The sequence below is a fragment of the Panthera pardus genome, unplaced genomic scaffold (genome assembly GCF_024362965.1).
Source record: "Panthera pardus isolate Hobbes unplaced genomic scaffold, ASM2436296v1 HiC_scaffold_20, whole genome shotgun sequence".
Classification (NCBI taxonomy): Eukaryota; Metazoa; Chordata; class Mammalia; order Carnivora; family Felidae; genus Panthera; species Panthera pardus.
The window spans coordinates 26,349,693-26,374,006 of record NW_026526766.1 but is presented as its reverse complement, the minus strand read 5'-3'; the positions used below and the strand labels follow the sequence as shown (position 1 = coordinate 26,374,006).

The window sequence follows — 24,314 nt, the reverse complement described above, 5'->3', positions numbered from 1 at the left end:
AATTGCACCAATTAAGCCCTGGAGGACGACCACAAGTTTTCCTGCCTGCTTAGTGTACAGGCTATAAGATGCTTCATAGTTTGACTTCTAGGGGAAACTGACTGTAATTTCATTCTGTTCGCTGGCCCATCTGTTCATTTTTTTCTCTTTTTCTTTTCTTATTCTTAGATACAAAAAGAGGAAAATGTATTTTTGTTTTGTTTTTATAAAAACATTTAAAATTTTTTTACTGTATTTTTTGGTAAACTTTTCATTCCATTTTACTTCATTTTATTCTGTTTCATTGTATACATTTTTAAAAATTTTTTTAATTTTTTTTCTTTTTCTCTTTTCTTTCCCTTTTTTCTCTATTCTGTCAAGCTTCTTTAAACAACCAGACCAAAACACACCTAGGATCTGTCTTCCTTTATTTGATTGTGTTGTGTTTAATTTATAAATTTTAAAAATTTTGTTCATTCTCTTTCTCCAAAATGATGAAAAGAAGGAATTCACCCCTGAAGAAAAACAGGAAGAAATGACAGCCAGGGACTTAACACAGATACAAGCAAGATATCTGAACTAGAATTTAGAATCACTATAATAAGAATACTAGCTGGGGTTGAAAAAAAGCATAGAATCCCTTTCTGCGGAGATAAAAGAAGTAAAATCTAGTCAGGACAAAATTAAAAATGCTATAACAGAGATGGAATCTTGAATGGATGCCATGGCGGCAAGGATGGATGAAGTAGAGCAGCAAATCAGTGATAGAGAAGACAAAATTATGGAGAATAATGAAGCAGAAAAAAAGAGGGAAACTAAGGCAAAAGAGCACAATATAGGATTTAGAGAACTCAGTGACTCATTAAAAAGGAATAGCATCAGAATCATAGGAGTCCCAGAAGATGAAGAGAGAGAAAAAGGGGTAGAAGGTTTATGTGAGCAAATCAGAGTGGAAAACTTTCCTAACCTGGGGAAAGACACAGATATCAAAATCCACGAAGCACAGAGAACTCCCATTAGATTCAACAAGAACCATCAACAAGGCATATCGTAGTCAAATTTACAAAATACACAGACAAGGAAAGAATTATGAAAGCAACAAGGAAAAAAAAAGTCCTTGACCTATAAGAGAAGCCAGATCAGGTTTGCAGCAGACCTATCCACAGAAACTTGGCAGGCCAGAAATGAGTGGCAGGATATATTCAATGTGCTGAATCGGAAAAATATGCAGCCAAGAATTATTTCTACAGTAAGGCTGTCACTCAAAATAGGAGAGAGAAAAATTTCCCAGACAAACAAAAACTAAAGAAGTTTGTGACAACTAAACTAGCCCTGCAAGAAATTTTAAGGGAGACTCTCTGAGGGGAGAAAAGACGAAACAAAACAAAAAAGACCAAAAGCAGCAAAGACTAGAAAGCACCAGAGAACATCACCAGAGACTCCAACTCTATAAGCAACACACTGGCAATAAATTCATATCTTTCAGTACTCACTGTAAATGTCAGTGAACTAAACACTCCAATCAAAAGACAAAGGGTAACAATGGATTAGAAAACGAGATCCATCTATATGCTATTTACAAGAGACCCACGTTAGACCTAAAGACACCTTCAGATTGAAAATAAGGGGATGGAGAACCATTTATCATGCTAACGGTCACTAAAAGAAAGCTGGAGTAGCCATACTTATATCAGACTATCTAGATTTTAAAATAAAGACTGTAACAAGAGATAAATGCATTATAATTAAGGGGTCTATCCACCAAGATCTAACAATCGTAAACATTTATACACCTAATGTGGAAGCACCTAAATATATAAATCAGTTAATCACAAATGTAAACGCTTTAATAAAGACTCATTGACAATAATACCATAATAGTAGGGGACTTCAACACCCAATTACAACAATGGATAGATCATCTAAGCAGAAAATCAACAAGGAAACAATGGCCTTGAATGACACACTGGACCAGATGGACTTAACAGATATATTTAGAACATTTCATCCTAAAGCAGCAGAATACACATTCCTCTCAAGTGAACATGGAACATTCTCCAGAATAGATCACATACTGGGACATAAATCAGCCCTCAACAAGTACAAAAAGATTGAGATTGTACTGTGCATATTTTCACACCACAGCGCTATGAAACTCAAAAACACGAGAAAAAATTTGGAAAGAAAAAGAATACTTGGAGATTAAAGAACATCCTACTAAAGAATGAATGGTTTAGCCAAGAAGTTAAAGAGGAAATTAAAAAGTACATGGAAGCCAATGAAAATGCTAACACCCACAGCCCCAGACCTCTGAGATGCAGCAAAGATGGTCATAAGAGGGAAGTATATAGCAATTCAGGCCTTCCTAAAAAAGGAAGAAAGTTCTGATACAAAACCTAACCTTACAACTTAAAGAGCTGGAAAAAGAAGAGTAAAAACAACCCCAAACCAGCAGAATAGGGGAAATAATAAAGATTAGAGCAGAAACAATGCTGTCGAAACCAAAAAACAAAACAAAACAAAACAAAACAAAAAACCCCCAAAAGACAAAAACCCAAAACAAACAACCCCCCCCCCCCACAATAGAAGAGATCAGTGAAATCAAGAGCTGGTTCTTTGAAAGAATTATTAAAATTGATAAGTCCCTAGCCAGTTTGATCAAAAAGAAAAAGGAAAGGACCTAAATAAATAAAATCAATAAAAGATGAGAGATTACAACCAATACTGCAGAAATACAAACAATAAAAAGAGAATATTATGATCAATTATATGCCCATCAGGCAATGTGGAAGAAATGGACAAGTTTCTAGAAACATAAACTTCCAAAACTGAAACAGGAAGCTATAAAAACTTTAAAACAGGCCCATAACCAGTAAAGAAATTGAATTAGTAATCAAAAATCTCCCAACAAACAAGAGTCCAGGGCTGGTTGGCTTCCCAGGGGAATTCTATCAAACATTCAAAGAAGAGTTAACACCTGTTCTTTTGAAGCTGTTTCAAAAAATAGAAATGGAAGGAAAACTTCCAAACTTATTCTGTGAGGCAGTGTTACCTTGATTCCAAAACTAGACAGAGACCCCACTAAAAAGAACTACAGACCAATTTCCCTGATGAACAAGGATGCAAAAATTCTCAATGAGATACTGGCCAACTGGATCCAACAATACGTTAAAAGAATTATTCACCACGATCAAGTGGGATTTATACCTGGGATGCAGGGCTGGTTCAATACCCACAAGGCATTGTGATACATCACAGTAATAAAAGAAAGGACAAGAACCACATGATTCTCTCAAAAGATGCAGAGAAAGCATTTGACAAAATACATCATCCTTTCTTGATAAAAACCCTCAAGAAAGGAAAGATAGAAGGATCATACCTCAGGATCACAAAAGCCATATATGAAAGACCCAATGCTAATATCATCCTCAATGGGGAAAAACAGAGCTTTCCCCCTAAGGTCAGGAACGCAACAGGTATGTCCACTCTTGCCACTGTTATTCAACATAGTAGCGAAAGTCTTAGCCTCAGAAATCAGACAACACAAAGAAATAAAAGGCATCCAGATCAGCAAAGAGGAAGTCAAACTTTCAGTCTTTGCAGATCCTTTATATGGAAAACCCAAAAGATTCCACCAAAAAACCTGCTAGAACTGATCCATGAATTCGGCAAAGTCACAGGATATAAAATCAGTGCACAGAAAGTGATTGCATTTCTATACACCAATAATGAAACAGCAGAAAGAAATCAAGGAATCTATCCCATTTACAATTGCACCAAAAACCATAAGATACCTAGGAATAAACCTAACTAAAGTGAAAAATCTATACACTGAAAACCATAGAAAGCTTGTGAAAGAAATTAAAGAAGACACACACACACACACACACACACACACACACACACACACACACACAAATGGAAAAATATTCCATGATCATTGATTGGAAGAAAAAACACTGTTAAAATGTTGATGCTGCCCAAAGCAATCTACATATTCAATGCAATCCCTACCAGAATAACACCAGTATTCTTCACAGAGCTAGAACAAACAATCCTAAAATTTGTATGGAACCAGAAAAGACTGTGAATAGCCAAAGCAATCCTGAGGAAGAAAGCCAAAGCTGGAGGCATCACAATTCTGGACTTCAGGATGTATTACAAAACTGTAATCATCAAGATGGTATGATACTGGCACAAAACCAGAATAGAACAGAATAGAGAACCCACAAATGGACCCACAAACGTATGACCAACTAATCTTTGACAAAACAGGAAAGAATATCCAAATGGAATAAAGATAGTTTCTTCAGCAGATGGTGTTGGGAAAACTGGACAGCAACATGCAGAAGATTGAACCTGGACCCCTTTCTTACCCGATACACAAAAATAAACTCAAAATGGATGAAAGACCTAAACATAAGACAGGAAGCCATCAAAATCCTAGTTGAGAACACGGGCAAAAACCTCTTTGACCTCGGCCGCAGCAACTTCTTACTCAACAAATCTCCAGAGGCAAGGGGAACAAAAGTAAAAATGAACTATTGGGACCTCATCAAAATAAGCTTCTGCACAGCGAAGGAAACAATCAGCAAAACTTAAAGGCAACTGACAGAATGGGAGAAGTTATTTGCCAATGACATATCAGATAAAGGGTTAGTATCCAAAATCTCTAAAGAACTTCTCAAACTCAATACCCAGAAAACAAATAATCCATTGAAGAAATGGGCAAAAGACATGAATAGACCCTTTTTCAAAGAAGACATCCAATAGCTAACAGACCCATGAAAAAATGCTCAACATTACTCATCATCAGGGAAATGCAAGTCAAAACCACAATGAGATACCACCTCACACCTATCAGAATGGCTAAAATTAACAACTCAGGCAACAACAGATGTTGGTGAGGATGCAGAGAAAGAGGAACCCTTTTGCACTGCTGGTGAGAATGCAAACTGGTGCAGCCACTCTGGAAAATAGTATGGAGGTTCCTCAAACAAATTAAAAATGGAACTACCCTATGACCCAGCAATTGCCCTGCTAGGTATTTATCCAAAGGATATAGATGTGCTGTTTTGAAGGGGTACATGCATTCCAGTGTTTATAGCAGCACTATCAACAATAGCCAAAGTATGGAAAGAGCCCAAATATCCATCAATGGATGAATGGATAAAGAATATACACATAATGGAGTATTACTTGGCAATCAAAAAGTGTGAAATCTTGCCATTTGCAACTATGTGGATGGAACTAGAGTGTATTAGGCTAAGCAAAATTAGGGAAAGACAAATATATAACTTCACTCATGTGAATGGGGGATGAATCACTGGATTCTACTCCTGAAATCATTATTGCACTATATGCTAACTAACTTGGATGTAAATTTTTTAAAAATACTTAAAAATTTTTTTTAATTGTAATCCCATACTGATAATTACTTGAATCCATATTTTTGGCTTAAATTGGCTTATAAATTAAAATGAAACTGATCTCTTATAAAGTACGCTTAGCATTTTTGGGTGCATCTCTCTTGTTTTCATATTCCATAAAATTAGAACATGAGAAAAAGTAGAAAGGATAAAGGTCACTCTTTGTCTCATTTCTTAGAGGTAATAACTTTTAGTATTTTGATTTTACTTTCCAGCTTTCTGTATGTTTTTAGAAAAATTGTCTAGCTGTATTTTATTGTAAATTATAATCCATATTGCTTTGTTTTACAAAGCATTTAAGGTATTTTACAAAAATACTTTTATCAAAATAAAATGAAAAATATGGCAAAGAAATACAGTAACAATCAGAGAAATATGTTCAACTTGTCTCAAAATAAAAGAAATGCATATTAAAATGTACTGAGATATCATTTCCCACATATCAAATTGCCTAAAATCTAGAAGTTTGATAGCATGTTTTACTGATGAGGTTGAGGGAAACAGGGTCGCGCTCTCTCTCTCTCTCTCTTTTTTCCCCAGACACCTGTACACTCATTGTTTAATTTGTAAAGTCCTTTTAACAGAGATAACAATTATGTTGAATTTGATGTTTCTTATTATCATACATTTCTGATTATTTTATAATATGCATAGTTAAATATATACATAAATATTATATGGCATTGTTTTTCATGTTTTTAAACTTTATGTAAATAATATACTGATAGTATTCTTTTGGAAACTTCATCAGTCAATAGCAGGTTTATGATGTTCATCATGGTAATCAATACATAGTATTGTATGAGTATACTCACAATTTATTTATTTTGTTGCTGATGAACATAGTTTGTTTCTAATATATTGCTTTCAGAAAAAAAATTCTTATGTTTTAAATGTTCTTTCATGTTTCATAGTTCCTTCAATGAAAATTTATTTGCATTTTATATCAAAATGGAATTGCTGGGCTGTACACTATAAAAATCCATTCTGCACAATGCAAAATATTTCTCAAGTTCAATTACTATTTCCAAAGAATATCTTCAGTTCTGGAAATTTATTCTGACATAACAAATAAATACTATTTTTTATCCTAACATTTTGTATTTTGTTAATGTATAGTAATATACTGCAATTTGCAATAAATTTTCTTTTAATATTATCTCTAGGAATATTAATTGTTCCCTCTATTCTAGATTTTATTATATTTTAAGTGTTTTAGTAGTTTTACTTAACTCATCTATTTTTGTGAATTTTATTCCTAAGTAATTTTATGGATTTCTGTTATTGTGAATAGGATTTTTTTTTTTTTTTTTTTTTTTTTGTGTGTGTGTGAATAGGATTTTTAAACCAATTCCATTCTTGGCTAATTATGGCCAGTAAAGTAGCAATTTTATATCTTGTTTTTCAGTAAGTTCATCAAATTCTGTAACATAAATATGAATTAAAACTTTAATGAACATGTAGTAAATGCACATATTGCCTTAAATGCTTACTTTCTAAAACATGATTTGTTCTCAATTCAACCTTGGTAAATATTAATTTTATAAAGTAAGATTTTTTTTTACATTATATTAGTCATTCTGGTTAAATATGTCATACCAAATTCTGATTGCATTTTATCCATCCCTACCACATATTTCTTACTATTTTTTTAAATTAATATCCAAGTTAGTTAGCATGTAGTGCAGTAATGATTTCAGGAGTAGATTCCTTAATGCCCCTTACCCATTTAGCCCATCCCCCCCCCCACAACCCCTCCAGTAACCCTGTTTGTTCTCCATATTTAAGAGTCTCTTCTGTTTTGTCTCCGTCCCTGTTTTTACATTATTTTTGCTTCCCTTCCCTTACATTCATCTGTTTTTATCTTAAAGTCCTCATATGAGTGAAGTCATATGACATTTGTCTTTCTCTGACTAATTTTGCTTAACATAATACCCTGTAGGTCCATCCACATAGTTGCAAATGGCAAGATTTCATTCTTTTTGATTGCCTAGTAGTACTTCGTTGTATATATATACAACATCTTCTTTATCCATTCATCCATCGATGGACATTTGGGCTCTTTCCATACTTTGGCTATTGTTAGTGCTGCCATAAACATGGGGGGTGCATGTGCCCCTTCGAAACACTATACCTGTATCCCTTGGATAAATACCTAGTAGGGCAATTGCTGGGTCGTAGGGTAGTTCTATTTTTAATTTTTTGAGGAACTTCCATACTGTTTTCCGGAGTGGCTGCACCAGTTTGCATCCCCCAAAACAGGTTTTCTTATACATTAATAATGGGATTGCAAATTGATAGTACTTCTTGTGGAGGGCCGCCTGACAGTGTCTATCAAGATTAACAGTACTTATTTCCTTTGACACGTTAATCCTGCATCTGGGAATTTATAATTTATATACATTATATACATACACACACACACACACACACACACACTCACATAATTTGCGTATCTGTGAAATGGTGTTCAAAGTTTTTTGTTATGGCATTGTGCCCACCAATCAAACTAGTTAAATAAATTATGGTATATCTTACATATGAATACTATGCAGTGATTAAAAAAACAAAAAGATCTGTATATACTGATGGAAAAAGCTGTAAGATGCTAGTGGAGGGAGAGCAATAAAAGTAGTTAACTGGATGGATGGAGGATATGGCTTGTATAGAAAGTGAGAGTCTCCATTTTATACTTTTATGTAGCATATGATTTTTGCTCCATGTCAATATATTACCTGTTCAGAAATTTAAAATTGAAAAGTAGGTGAAAGAATTGTGGCAAAAGCAAAATAAGGAAAGCAAACCCCTGGATTTCTTTATATTAAGTTTAGAATGGCTTGGGGGAACATAAGTACTTATGGAATGGAGACAGTAGCAGAAATCTTAGTACTGGCACAGCAGCAGATAACTTACATTGAGTGTTTTTTTTTTAAGGCCAGACATAGTACTAAGTAACAAGTACTTCGTATGGAATGTATATGTGTATATAGAGTGTGCCATTTCATGGTATAATAGCTCTATGAGGAAATTACTATTCTTTCTCTTATTTTATAGAAGACTATGCTGAAGCTTAGGATTCTTGAGTTAACTTATCCAAGGTTACACTGCTAGTAAGTGGCAGAGCCAAGAGTCAAACTCTGGTCTAGGTCATGAGCCTACCCTGTTAATCATTTATATATAGTTATCATGTACATATGGTTAAACCATGTTCTCTATAAAGAAGATCATCTTCTGTGGACCCTCGGGAATAGTTATGTAATGAACAACATTGCCCATAATATTCGTACAGAAAATATAGCTGTGAGATGTATGAAATTGTTTCCTGTAAGACTGCCCTGTACTGGTGGAAACCTAACTAACAAAGGAAAGTTTCACTGGTGGCCGCATGTCCTGCGAACTTTAGAGCATTTACTGGACTGAATGCACTGGACATTGTTCAGACTGCATAAATTATTGTCTTCTGGGCCAAGTCTTTGCTAGCTATTGGAGGTCAGTAAATTTGAGATTATAGTCCCCGAGGGTATCTGGAAAATATTTATTGTTTTGTTTTGACTGGAGAGTCATGTATTTTAATAGGCCGGTGAGGGAAAGGGAGGAAGGATTGACATTATTTTTATGGAAGTTGTGGTGCTTCACCCAAATCCATGTCTGAATAAAAGATTGACCTTCCTCTTTATTAATGGGGGCTCCTGGAAGGGCAGGTAATTTCCTAAAGTGTTAATTTTAGGTCTAGTCTAATATACATGGGCCACTATGTACCCTAAAATACAGTGTCAGAAGTTGAGAACGAGTGGCCTGTAGGCCATATTAACTTGAACATGATTTTGGCTTCACTTTGCAGACTTTGTTTGTTTGTTTGTTTTGTTTTTACTGACTTTTGTATTTAAAATTTGGGAGATTCCTCATAGAAATCCAAGTTTCTGATGTTTCTTGAAAAACTGGTATAACAACCTTAGTATCTGGTTCCTACCTGGCATCAGTCAGTTTGTTTTCAGACAGAGCCTGGGCCCTGCAGTGTTCCACACACTATCCATCCGTCTCACGGGTACACATGGCTGACCTGTGGCTGTCTGTGCTGTTCTGACCCTGTTTTATATTATGGAGCATTGCTGTGGAACTGAGGTGTTGTATCAGCCTGTTAATACCATTTTCCTTTAAAAAAAAAAAAAACCCAGACTTTTGTAAGTATTCGTATTTGCACATTTGTGGTATGTTTCAGCCTTATTTAATAAATTATTCTGACAAATGGATATATTCTAACAAATGGATATAATTAGGATTTATTTAGTCATTCACCCATACTTGAATACTCACATTTTTTTTTTTTTGGTATGGTATATCTGAATGTATGTGAGTGCTACCTCTTTTATTGTCAAAGTTCTGGGCAATATAAATTTTGGACTTATTATTGCAATTAATAACTTTTTAAAAATGTTTCTTTAGAAAGAATTTGGCATTTGAAAGTTATGACATTGAATGTAAATCAAAGATTTATATCTTAATCCTTTGATACTGGGTCTTTTTCTTGATAGACTGCTTGTCAGTGAAGAGTTATTTTTTGTAGAATAAAACTAAAAATAAATTTAGAGTTGTACCTCTTTAATATTTTTTCTGTATTTAACTATCACACCTTTTAATGTTTTCCTGATAACTATTAGCTTTTTATCAGAATAGGTTCTTAGCTTATTCTGAAGTCAAAGTTATACTGATATTGTTAGAGATAATTCTGAACTATATGAGAGTTAAGACTGCTTAATCACAAAGAAGTATCTTTGGTGCAGGAGACTAGTTTCACATCTACCTGAAGTTCAGGAGACTTTCAGTGTTTAGTGTATTTTTAAGATTTTATTATAACCATTTTGGCAACTTTCCTCACTCTGTTCTAACAATAAATCAATAAACCACAGTTTCAATCTGTATTACCAATCTTTACCTGAAACAGACAAATTTGAAATTTAAAGCCGTTCATATAATCGGCTTCCTCTTTAAGAATAAGTGATAGGGGCGCCTAGGTGCCTCAGTCGCTTAAGCATCTGACTCTTGATTTTGATTTTGGCTCAGGTCATGATTCTCACAGTTTCAGGAGTTTGAGCCCCGCATCGGGCTCTGTGCTGTTGGTGCCAAGCCTGCTTGAGATTCTGTCTCTCTCCTTCTTTCTCTGTCCCTTGCCCGCTCAAGCTCTCTCTCTCAAAAAAAAAAAAAAAAAAAAAAAAAAAAAAGAATAAGTGATAATATGACAAGTGGTACTGTGACTATAACAGCAGTAGGCATCTTCCCAGTATGAGCGTTGTGGCCAGTCTACCTGGAGTTCCAGGCACCTGGCTGTATGACCTACATTTGTTCTGGTTTGGTTACCCTTGGTGACACCTTCAGTGATTGTTGCCTTCCTTGGCTTAATTATGGACAGGGAAGATGGTGGAATCTGTCTGTGACTCCTTTTTCTAGGATAGTGGCAGGATTCTAGGAATTTTCCAGTTGGTGACCATTTCATTGGACTGATTCAGGGGGAGGCCTAGAGAATTCTCAGGCCTAGAGAATCCTGGAGATGCAGGGTCCATGCTCTGCCTCCTGACACAAGTGTCCCCTTCTCCTCCACATTTCCTCTCCGTTCACAGAAGAGAGCACTGATTCTGACAAATGCGCATGCTGGTTGCCAGTTGCATTTTAGCAACATTCCAGCAATGGTGGCTTTTAAGAATCTTCATATATAATTTTTGGCTTTTTGGATCTTTACTGCTTCTAATAATGCTGTTCTTATATATGTAAAATTATTTGCTTTTCGTCTACAGAGTGGCTTGTTACCATTTTGATGTCGAAAGTCATAAATAAGACATTCAAGATTTTTTAAAATAAAGTTTATTTATTTATTTTGAGAGAGACAGAGACAGCTTGAATTGGGAAGGGTCAGAGAGAGAGAAAATCCCAAGCACTGCCAGTGCAGAGCCCAATGTGGGTCTCAAACCCATGAAGCTGTGAGATCATAACCTGAGCCGAAACCAAGAGTCAGGTGCTAACTGTCTCAGCCACCTGGACACCCCTCAAAATTTATTTTTAAGGTATTGAACTTGTAACTGTATTCTACATGGTTATTTTCAGAATTCGGGCTTTAATAATACAGATACTGTCTTGCGACATATTGATATGAATGATCATTTTTATTTTAAGAAAGTGTTCTCCTTTTACATTTTTTCATCCCAAACTTATTTTGGAGAAAGTTGTGCCTTGGCCTATAATAATGAATTTTGGTGGTCATGCTTCTCTTTTGTGATTTCAGGACAAAAATTGCCCAAGATATCGAGAGGTTAATACATCAGAGTGATATCATAGATAGAGTGGTATATGACTTGGATAACCCAAAGTAAGTCTGTTGTTGTTTTTAGTTTTATTAGTTTTATTAGTACTCTAAGATTTCAGTGTTATTTTTAAAAATAAAAAAATATAGCTAACTTCCACCTAGTTTGCCCTTGCTATGTTTTCATCTTTTAGCAGGGACATAATGGTAATGTAATAGTAAATCATATTAAATTGAATGTATCACAGGCTTTTGTTTGTTCTTAGGTGTACTTAATGGGTTCGATAAGGGAAAGGTCACAAACTGATGCTGTGTTTTTAAAAAACGTGAAATTACCTCCATTTTAGAGAGTGGAAATGTCACATGAAATGCTGCAATTTTGTCCTATTGACAATATTGAGCCTTCGTTTCCTTAGGACAACAAATTACCATCCGTTTTAAAAAAAGAAGGGACATGTGCTTGCTAATTTCTCCATAGTCCCCACTAGTCTTTGTCGCCTCTTACTGCTTACAATGTGCATCAGTCCTTTATATTACTTTCCTGATCTTTGAAGCCCATGTGTTTATGATGCTTGATGCATTAGTGTTATTCACAATTTAGGGTTATCACTGTTATCAGCACATTTTAGGGTTTAAATAAGTGAAAATTAGAAATGATGAATGTGACTATTATTTAGTCATTTGCCTCTTTATACAAGAAATGTAATTAGCCCTCAGTGGGTTTCCCCATCTCTCAACATTCTAATATTCTGATGGACATTTCAGATCTTACTGGTCTTTTTGGAGGAAATAAAACACTTTTTAAAGATCATTATCTTTAAAGGTAAAGAAATAAGGGTAAAAATTATGTCAAAGCTAGTGACTGAATTTGAAATAATACTTTTAAAAATGAAAACCAAATGTACCTTATTCAAAATGTCTTAGTTATTTCACTGTTTATAATTTGGTGTCAGATCAGGCAGATGTGGTGAAAACAGAAACTCAGGAACCCTGAGCGTGGCATACATATACCATTGCTATTTCTAATTGAAATGACTTTGGACAAAATCATTGAGCTTCTTAAGGTCTGAGTTTCCCTCTGTTAGAATGTAAGCTCCAGAAGAGCAAAAATTTGTATTTAATCAGAGACACAGACAGACAACTAAAACCGAATCTGGTACCTAGTAGGCATTCAGTAAATACTAAAGTAGTGAATATGTAAAGTGAAGACAGTACTTTCACCTTCCTGGCACTAATTAAATAAGCTAGTATCTATATCTAATATAGCTCTGCAAATTTAATCTGAGAACTGCATAGTTTAATTAGAATTATTGCTACTCAGCACTGGTCATATGCCTTTTTAAAAATACATCTAGTCTTTTTATTTGATTATTGGTATTTAGGAATGACGTTTATTTAGTGGGGCAGAATTTCTTATTTGCGATTAATATTCAGTCTCTACTTGTAATTGTAATTTTTAAGTCTATAAATGTTAACCAGAGTTCGTGTTTTGCTTGTGTTCGTTACATTCTTTGGTTTAAAAATAAAGAAGGGGGGGACGTGGCAATAGTGGTATATTTTTAATTTGTAGTGTAGTTTTATTTTAAATTTTTTGTTTACCTATTTAATTGCAGTGTATTTTATAATACTTACTTGAATACTTTTATTTAGTTACACTATTCCAGAAGAAGGAGATATTTTGAAGTTTAACTCCAAATTTGAATCTGGGAATCTGCGCAAAGTAATTCAAATTAGAAAGTAAGTCATTTAAAATGTTCTCACTTTGTCTGTACACAGATATTTCCCTAATTTTCATCAGATTTCTTTATTTTCTATTTTCAGAAATGAATATGATCTTATTCTGAACTCAGATATAAATAGCAATCATTATCATCAGTGGTTTTACTTTGAAGTCAGTGGAATGCGACCAGGTGTTGCTTACAGGTTTAACATCATTAACTGTGAAAAGTCCAACAGTCAATTTAATTATGGTAAGACATGTTTTTCCCCCCAGTGTAGATGATATGCAGGCATTGTAACTATAGTACATAAGGCTTTTTTTTTCTTCTAATTATTAACGTGTTTAAAAAAGGTTCATTGTTCTTTTGTTTTCTCTAGTTCTCAAAATTCGGATACTTGTTAATGCAAAATTGGGAATAAACCTGTGCATTGCTTTGTTGGTGAAAAGCTCTTTAAAATGTAAAGAGCATCTTTGATTTCATCCAAATTAAATACAACTAAAGATTTATTACTTATCCTGCTTAAAATCAAGTTTTCAGTGTCAGCTCATCTAGAAGAGAATTACATAAAGCAGTCTTTAAAAATGTTTAATTTTGAATAGTCTCATAGAAAGTGAATATATATAATGGAAGTTCCAGAAAGGTTTCACGTTCTCTTCACTGAATTTTCTCCAGTGGCTACATCTTCAGTAACTGACCATCCCAGAGTCAGGATTTGATGTTGGTACAGTGTGGGTGCAGTTTCATGCCATTCTATTACATTTGTAGATTCCTGAAGTTGTCACCACAGTCAAGGTACAGAATACTCCCGCCACCACAAAGCCTTGTGCTTCTCCTTTATTAGTCACTTTTCAGTACGATGTTAGTAGTCATTTTCTATAAATTTTAAAATATAGTTGAGGAGGTTTCCTCCTATTACTACTTTGCTGAGGCTTTTTTTTTTCTTTTTTTGTCATGAGTGGGCATTGAACTTTGTCATATGTTTCATCTCCATCAATTGATTTGATCATGTGATCTTCTGTCTGTAAATTGTTAATATGGTGTTATTTCATTGAGTTTTGAATATTGAATCAGCATTTTTTAATCTGTGGAATAAACCCCACTTGGTCATTGTGGATAATTGCTAACAATTTGTTAAGAAATTTGTATTTATATGTTCAGGAGGGATATCAAGCTATAGTTGCTTTTTTGGTTTGTTTTATTTTTGGTACCGTATCTGGTTTTGGTATCATGGTAACACTGACCTCATAAAATGGGCTGGGAAATTATTATCTTATTTTCTGGAAGAGCCTGTGTAGATTTCATGTTACTTTTTTTTCAAGTTTATTTATTTGGGGGCGGGGAATGGAGGGAAGAGCAGAGAGAGTGGGAGAGGGAGAATCCTAAGCAGACTCTGTGCTTAGTGCGGAGCCTGATGTGGGCTCCGTCTTGCAAACTGGGAGATCATGACCTGAGCCGAAATTGAAAGTTGGATGCTTAACCAACTGAGCCACTCAGGCACCCCAAATTTGGTATTACTTCTTAAACATTTGGTAGAATTCTCCAATGAAGCCATCTGGGTCTGGAAGGATTTCTTTTTTGAGAGTCTTTAGTTTTACTTTTTTTAACTGTTTATTTTTGACAGAGAGAGATTATGTGCCAGCAGGGGAAGGGCGGTGGGGGGAGGAGGGGACAGAGAATCCCAAGCAGGCTCTGTACTGACAGCAGTGAGCCTGATGTGGGGCTCCAACCCACAAACTGTGAGATCATGACCTGAGCTGAAGTCTGACACTCCACCGGCCCAGCCACCTGGATGCCCCTTTTGATAGTCTTTAAGTTACAAATTAAATTTAATAGTTGTAGGGCTATTCAGATTATTCTCTACTGAGTGAGTTGTGGTATGTGGTAGTTTGTGCCTTTTAGGAATTGATCCATTTCTTCTGAATTGTCAAATGTCTGTGTAGAGTTGGTCACAGTATTCCCTTTCTGTCCTCTTGAGGTCTGCAGGGTCCGTTGTGACACCCCTGCTTCATTTCTGGTACTAGTAATTTGTGTTTTCTCTTTGTTTTCCTTTGTCAATCCTGCTAGAATTGTCAGCTCTATTGACCTTTGTCAATTTTACTGACCTTTTCAAAGAACCCGCTTTTTGTTTCATTGGTTTTCTCTACTGTTTTTCTCATGAAACAATTTTTTAAAAACTAGTGTGTGTAGAGCACACTAGCAAAAGTATTAAAGTTGTTAAAGGCATGAATATGATGGTGCTTTTTAAGGGGCGTTTCTAAGAATTAGAGTTTTCAAGAGTTGAAGAGGCTGTTCTCAGTTGTCATTATTTATGTGGGAAATAGGAAATTTTACACTCTAGATGGTTACATGTTTGGGATAAAAGCTTTAATCAGATTCACTAATTTAATGCAATAATGAAAGGAAGATTATGTAGCATAATATCTAGGTTAGTTATAAAATTATTTAAAGTTTTTAAACGTTTTAAGTAATCTAATTTTAAATAGTGCATTTTAAATATATTTTGACCAAGGAGTCAGTGCTTATATTTTGCATGAATAGTGATGTGAATATTCTTGATAAAATCTATTTCACATTCTTTATTTTTGTGATTTTGGGGCCTAACTAGTAATCATTGAATGTTGTATTTCTTAGAAAACAATTTTGACCTATTTTTGATCTTAAAACCTTCATATAATTAAAAAAATTACCTTATTTGAAACTCATTCAGAATAATAGTAAAAAATGAAAGAATTTCATGTTTTCCTTATTTAACTTGTAAGTATAGTGCTGACATAATATTTTAGAGAAGGAAAGGACAGTTACTTAAGTGGAAGTATGTTTGTATTTTGGGTGCTCCTTAAGAGTATATAAATATAAAAGCCTATTTATTCCTAAAATGATAGCCAGTGTAATTTTCAAATTGTAGTGCCTGCAGGTGGATGACATCTTTACAACTACATTCATTTATTCACTTTTATAAAATAGTACTGTTACTACTTTAAACTTTATTATAATTTTAATTTTAAAAATTAAAAACTTACATTGTAGAGCAGTGCTTCTCTATTTTTTTTAATTACAAAATGTTTTTAATGTCAATTTTTATTTTTGAGAGAGAGAGAGAGAGAGAGAGAGAGAGACAGACAGACTGCGAGCCGGGGAGGGGTAGAGACGGAGACAGAATCTGAAGTAGGTTCCAGGCTCTGAGCTGTCATGACGCACGGAGTCCGACATGGGGCTCAAACCCACGAACCGTGAGATCATGACCTGAACCGAAGTCGGCTGCTTAACCGACTGAGCCACCCAGGGGCCCCTATTTTTATTTTTAAATCAGTACTTCCATGTGATAAAATAATGTCTTCCTTTAGTATCATTTTAAGTTTAAAATAAATAAACTGAAACTTGCAAACTGAAACCAAATCAAAACAATGGGACAGATGGCTGCTTTACTTTAAAATTTCCCCTGCTTCTTAGCCCTTGCCCTTTGGGTATTTTTGTATGTCTGTCACACTTTCCAAACTCACTTTATAGAGAATTTGGGTAACAGAATGGTGTTAAGAAAATTAAAACCATCCGCAGTGCATCATCCAGAGACGGCCACTTTAATATTGTTGTGTCCTTCCAGCCTTTTTTATATGGCAATATGTGATTTCCACATCTACATAATTCTGTATTTATTTTAAAAAATAAGCCTTGTGTCCCATGCAGTTTCATAGTCTGTATGTTAACCAAACATTAGATTGTTAACATTTTTTTCTGGTCATGAAATATTTCTCCAAAACAGAGTATAATGGACATCCTACAAGAGGTACTATAACTTATTTATCCAAACCTTTTTCTGTTGTACATTTAAGCTGCTTCTAATTATTTTCTATTTTAAATAATGCTGAGATCAACATTATTGTACGAAATATTTGTGTCTGTAATTATTTAGTTACAAATCTACAGAAGTGGAATTCCTCTGTCTGCCAGCTGTAAATATGTTTATTTTTCTGATAACCAAGCAGTGGATCTTTAATGTGGGGATTTGGTAAATTAAAAATTGTTTAGAGAAGAATGTAAGAAGGGGAGAAAATCCACTAATTAGCATTTTGTAATCCTCAGACTTACATTCACATAATTTTAAAATGAAATGTTATCCTTTCATAGATTGGGGTTAGAGTATGAGAACTCACCCGAAACTATTCTCATGCCATTCAGTATTTTCAGTGACATCATTACTAATGTTTATATAATATTCTATTGAGTAATATACAGTTCGGGATTTTATTAAGTCTTTTTCAACATTTCAAAATTATAAGCTGTGCTGTTGATACCCTTACTTGTTTGCTTTTGTGTATGTTTACAATTATTGCTTTGCCATAAATTTCTCTAAGTAGAATTTCTCAAAGCAAATGAACAGATGTTGCTGAAAACTAGGGAAAAGGATACTTACTGTGCTGGTAGGAGTGTTAAATTAGGTCAGCCTTTTTGAAGTGCATTTGATAATATGCTTTCGGTGTTTATATTTAACTTCATCCAGGATTTATTTTGGTAAATTCTGTGAATTTGGGGTCTAACTTAATCCTGTTGTTAGTAGTTAAGCAGCTACAACTGAACCCATTCTTTCTCCAAAGAGATTTAAAATGGTGTTGCTAAATTGAGTTATTTGTTAAATGTTTACATTTATGCCTCATTTGCAACTCTGTTCCTGACCCACTAGTAACAAATGGAGAGGAAACATCACTTAGAAGACATTGTGAATGGCTGCTCTGTGGTAGCTCATATAGAAAATGCTCTGGTTATGGGGTGCCTGGGTGGTTCAGTTGGTTAAGCATCCGACTTCGGCTCAGGTTATGATCTCGTGGTTCATGAGTTCAAGCCCTGTGTCAGGCTTTGTGCTGACTGCTCAGAGCCTTGAGCCTGCTTTGGATTCTGTGTCTCCTTCTCTCTGCCCCTCCCTTGCTTGCATTCTGTCTCTCTCTCTCTCTCAAAAATAAATAAATATTAAAAAAGAAAAGAAAATGCTCTGGTTAGCAAACACAGATTGGAAGCTGGTTGGTAAGATATCACTCTGACTTGCTCCTAGTTCCTAACTTTTTGAATCTGGGTTGAATTACTTTGACCTCCTAGTCATATTATTTGTCCCCTCTGGTTTGAAACAATACAGTTCTCAGAAGCTATGGACTAGCATTTTGGGGGGAGGCTGTTTGTTGCTCTAGTACCACTTGAATTTAATGATCCTGACGTTTCTGTCTAGTGTAACATCCTTTGCTGTGTAACTGACTTGATAATACAGCTTAACATCCTGTAGTCTTTTTCAAAAACAATTGAATTTTTCTACCTATTTTTCCAGAATTGTTTATTCTAAATATTATTCAGAATAGTTTTATTAAGTGCCAAAAGATTTCAATTACATTAAACTCATAGAATAATCTGAGAGAAATGGAATTTTTTATATTAAGTCTCACTGCTTAGGAACATGGTGTATAGTTTTGTTTATTCATTTTCTTCTGCCCTCACTTAAGTTTAGTTTTTTTTAAACAGTTTTTTAAGTTTATTTTTATTTCTTTTTTTTTTTTAATTTTTTTTTTTTTAACGTTTATTTATTTTTGAGACAGAGAGACAGAGCATGAACAGGGGAGGGGCAGAGAGAGAGGGAGACACAGAATCTGAAACAGCATCCAGGCTCTAAGCTGTCAGCACAGAGCCCGACGTGGGGCTCGAACCCATGAACCGTGAGATCATGACCTGAGCCGAAGTCAGACGCTTAACTGACCAAGCCACCCAGGCGCCCCTATTTTTATTTCTTGAGAGAGAGAGAGAGAGAGAGAGAGAGAGAGAGGGAGGGAGGGAGAGAGAGGGAGACAGAATTCCAAGCAGGCTCTGCGCTGATAGCAGAGGTAGGGTTCAAAAACATGAACTGTGATATCATGACTTGAGCTGAAATCAAGAGGTGGATGCTTAACTGACTGAGCCACCCAGGTGCCGCTATTTAGTTTTCTTTTTGTTAGTTTTGTTCATTTTTATTTCCATTCTTAAGTATTTTATGTATTTTCTTTTGGCGTCTGTTTTGAAAGAGTACTTTCAAACATTTTCAGGTTTGTTATTTATAATTAAGAAAGCTGTCAAGTTTTATATGTTCACTTGAAAATTGACCTCTTTACTGAACGTTCTTACTAGTTTTCATTGTTTGTGAGTTGATACTGCGGATTTTCTTGCTAGGTCCCTAGAATTTTTCCTTATCTGTAGTTATATCGTGTATCTTTCATTGTTTTGTAGCTGTTGGATATAATTTTGAGAATGTTTACAATAAAAAGGAGACATTGGACATCCTTGTTTTGACTCTAATGTGAATGCTGCTAGTATTTACATTAAATACACTAGCTCTTTTTTTGAGATACAGATTCTTTCTCCTAGTAAAGAATTTCTATTTTGGGGCGCCTGGATGGCTCAGTTGGTTAAGTGTCCGACTTCGGTTCAGGTCATGATCTCGCGGTTTGTGGGTTCGAGCCCCGTGTCCAGCTCTGTGCTGACAGCTCAGAGCCTAGAGCTTCCTTCAGATTCTGTGTCTCCCTCTCTCTCTGCCCGTACCCTGCTTATGCTCTCTGTCGCTCAAAAATAAAAAAAAATTTTTTTTTAAATTTCTACTTTTACTAAGTTTTAAAAACTGAAAGTATTTTATTTTTGCGTTTATTAATGTGATGTGACCATATAATAATATGAGCTATTAATGTGCTGTATTGTATTAATAATATTTCTAATATCAAATCATCCTTGGGTTTCAGAAATAAATCCACTTTGCCATGGGAGTTAATCTTTTAATATACAACTATTTTTGATTTGTTAGTATTTTGTTTAAAGGCTTTACATCATTGGTTGTAAGTTAGACAAGTCCGTTTCTTTTTTGGAGGGTTGTCTTTGGCCAGTTTTGCAAACAAGCTGATGCTAACTTTGAACACTTAAATACAAAAGCTTTTATTTCCCCACCCTGTGTTCTGGAACAGCTTAAATAGCATATATATGTCTTCATGAAATTCGGAAAGAACGCACCTCTAGAACTGTCTGCGTATTCCTTTTTCGGTGGGAGGAGAGTCTGGATAACTTCTTCAGATTTCCGTGACTTGGTGTAGTCTAGTTTTCTATTTCTTATTGTGGCAGTCGTGATGATTTACATTTTATTATATAAATGACATTTAGATTTTCAGAATTCACTAGCAGGGATTTCTGTATGATGTCTGCGCTGTGTGTGCTGCCTGTTCTCTTGCTTCGTTCCCTTGCGTGTGTGCTTAAAACATAATTTAGTGTTTTAAAAACCTAGCTCTTGGTTTTATTCCTTATTTCCATTAAAAGTTTTAAAATTAACTTTTCTCTTTTCCTCTCTGCAGTTTGATTTTTTTCTTCTTTTTAACTTCTAGTTTGTTTACCTAAATTTATTTTTGTTTGATGATCAAGCATTTAGGGCTTGAATTTGCTCTTAATTATAACTTATTTTGTATCCCCTTCCCCTCTGGATTTTAATATTAAGACTCCTTGTTATTTTGTAGGTTGCCTCTAATTGTATGTAGTGTTGGTATCCTTTTTGATGCAAGAATTATTTCGGAAGACATTTGTTATATTCGTGGTTGGTTAGATTATTTTGATTAAAATTTTTCTCATTACTTTCAGGTTTTAATGAATCTTGTTCACATACATATAAAATTTATGATTTGGAACAGTTTTTTAAGCTTCCTATCTGGTCAGTTTTTGTTTTCATGGGCACTTGGAAAATAATATATATTCTCTGCTGGAAGCATAATTTCATATACATTGTTAGTTTAGTGTTATAAATCCATTTATTCAGCTTTTGGTGTCCTTATTTATTTTTTACCTTATCTGCCTAAGACTTAAAAAAATTGTCTTTCAGTTCTGTTGTGCTTCTGTCCAGTCCTCATTTACGAAAACGTATATATTTTTTTCTGTTTAAGCAGCATTATTTGGCACACAGTTTATAACTTTTCCATATTTATTTTGTATATACCATTTAACAGTATAAAATAGTCATACTTAAGTATATTTAACCTTGAATTCTATTTTTACAATGTTTTGGTTTAAATTTGCTTGATACATCTTTGTTTCTTATAAAATAGAGGTTGCATTTTATTGTTTGACCCTTGTCTTTAACATGCTTTTAACTTAAAATTCTTTTTGTAATTGATACATTTAGATTTTTATGCTATTTTTGTGCTTCTTGATTGTTCTGTCTGTTACTATTTAAGGTGTAGTGCAACACTTGTTTCATTGTGGAAATCCAAAATATGTATATAAAAAAATAGAGCATGAGGCATATTCTGCATTGGATTTTCTCAGTCCTGTTCCATCTGCCTTAAGTTTAGTAGAGATTTCTCCCAAATTCTGACAAGAAGTGATCTCTTGTGATTTCTTTTTATTGCCATATACTTGTAAGTATTTAACTAGGAAGTTGGTTATAGTTGTGAAATGAGCTCTTAGGCAGATATAATTTTTTTAAGTGAAACTCTGTCGTTAGGTTTGTTTAGTACAACATAAAGGAAATCTTGGTTTGTCTTAACATCAGTAGAAAGAAGGGACTAATATTTTAGTAAGCTGGAATTCAGCAGTTTAAGAAATTGCAACTAGCTATGTAGTTGATGTTGTCATCGGGTTGAATTTTGAATTCACTTCAGGGATGGTACTGATGACAAAATATTTGCAGTAGAATCTTGTTCAGCTGAAAGGATTTGTTTAATTGCCATCCATGACTGAAATTCAGAAGTAATATTAGTTTTAATTAATTTTATTTCTTTTCTTTTTTTTGATTGGGACATCTTTTTTTTGGATTGGTCTGGGGTTTTAGTGTTGGGTTCTAAGCAAATATGTCCAAAGATGGCTTATTCTTTGACAGTGCCCCCAAAAGGGGCAGAATTACTATTGTTTTTGTTTCTTAAATTGCCCTTTTCCTGGGGATATTTTAGGTGATTCTGTTAAATAGCTTTCTCACAAGTGAATGATCTTATTTGTGAATTTTATTTGAGAATTTATATCACTGTATAATAATGTCACATCTGTTGTAATCCATTTCTTTCTCCACACATCCCCCCATTAATTGAAAGGGGTTTGCTCAAATTACCACTAGATGGCAGTCTTGCATTTTAGTAACTTGGAACTTTCCTTGGCAAGCTCCCTCCCTGGCACTTCTGCACTCTTTTTCTCATCCTACCCCCTAACCCTTCCTTCTCCCTGCTCCTCCCCTTAGCCATGTCTCCCAGATACATGAAGATTTTTAACCACCTCCTTACATAAATTGAACATGTGTGGAATCAGGCAGCAAAATAGAATTTTAGAGTCTAGTCTGTAGCATTCCCACCTTGCCCTCGTTAGTTAATTCCATACTTGGAAGTTGAGCTGAGCTATCTCTTGACTAAGGAAGTCTTCCCTGACTCCTCAGGCTGGATGAATCTCCTGGATAAATGTTCCTTGTAATTTTTCCCTTTGGAGTGCTCATAACAGTTTTATGTTGTTATAAGTGTAGCTTATTAATCTCTTTCCTGCCCCCTCCCCCTTGTTTATACATTCCATGTGATCAGGGACAGTGTCACTGTTGCTGACTGCCATGTTTACACTATGGCGTTTAACAGATGTTTAGTAAACATTTGTTAAATGAATGAGGCAATGGATGGATGAACTATGAAGATCCCATTAGGAACATAAAATGAACATGCACAAAATATATGTCAAGAAGATTCTAGTTTAATATAAGATCAACTATTTCTAAATATTTTATTTTGAAATAATTTCAAATTCACGGAAAAGTTACACCCTGACTCCAGATGTTGAGGATCTGAAATGATACCTCATCACCCTACAATACTTTTAGTATATTTTCTATAAACAGTGGCATTTTTTAAATATATATATAACTACCAACGTCAGGAAATAATTGATTTGTGAATCCTGTCTAATCCATAGACTCTTCATTTGAGTTTCACCCATTTTCTCAATAATATCCTTATAATAGCAAGAGAATTCTGCTCAAACCATGTGTATTTAGTTGTCAGGTTCTACACTCTTTAAGTCAGGAACAGTTTTACAGGCCTTAACATACATGACCTGACACTTTTGAAAATTATAGAACTCCTATTCTGTAGAGTAGTTCTCGACTTGGAGTTGTCTCTTGTTCCTCGTGACTCCATTCAAGTTGGGTATCTTTGGCAGGAATATTATAGAAGTGATGTTGTACTCTGGTGACATCCCAGATTTTGTTTGTCCCGTTACTGATGATAATAATTTTATCACTTGATTAAGTTGGAGTCTGCTAGCCTTTCCACTATAAAGTTACCCTTTTTCTCTTTATAGTTAATAAAGTATTTTAGGTGGAAGTACTTTGAAACTATGTAAATATCTTTTCCTCATCAGATTTTACTATGTTAATATAAATCCAGATTGGGTTCCTGTTTTACTTAGTAGGTTGTAATTTGTTTCTCTCATTATTTATTTTTATGCTCAAATTGCCCAATATTTGGCCAGTGGGATCCTTTTCATACTGGCTTCGGTGTCCTTTGGACACATCCCTATCATTCTGTATGGGCATCCTTGCTTTTTCGGCATACATATTCAAGGCGCATCTTGCCTTTTCCTGCCCCAGCCTGGTATCAATCATTTCTTGGAAGAGCCCCGGCTTGTTTTAGTGGTGAATGGTACTTAAAAACCAAGGTCTGTGTGCATAGTGTGTACATTGTTATTGGACCTCTTAGTAGACAGAGCTGAGGACTGTATGTGTGTATAAGTACTTATATAGAAATTTTTGTTTGTAGTGGTTTCTCTATATGTATATATATGTTTATGTTTGTGTGTATGTGTTATGTGTATACACTCCCACACAGTCTCTATGAGGTCACACTGATACCTTCAATTCCACAGGCTTTATTCTGCGTGTTTTTT

General features: G+C 34.6%; 1 protein-coding gene across 3 annotated transcripts in view; it reads left to right on the top strand.

The window, feature by feature from the left end:
* AGTPBP1 (ATP/GTP binding carboxypeptidase 1) overlaps positions 1–24,314 on the top strand; it is a 162,087-nt gene that overhangs the window by 96,375 nt on the left and 41,398 nt on the right. For all 3 annotated transcript variants that reach the window (XM_053907839.1, XM_053907838.1, XM_053907840.1), the window contains exons 15-17: positions 11,683–11,766; positions 13,351–13,437; positions 13,522–13,670. In XM_053907839.1, the coding sequence (XP_053763814.1) occupies positions 11,683–11,766; positions 13,351–13,437; positions 13,522–13,670 (320 nt within the window). The remainder of the gene's footprint in view (positions 1–11,682; positions 11,767–13,350; positions 13,438–13,521; positions 13,671–24,314) is intronic.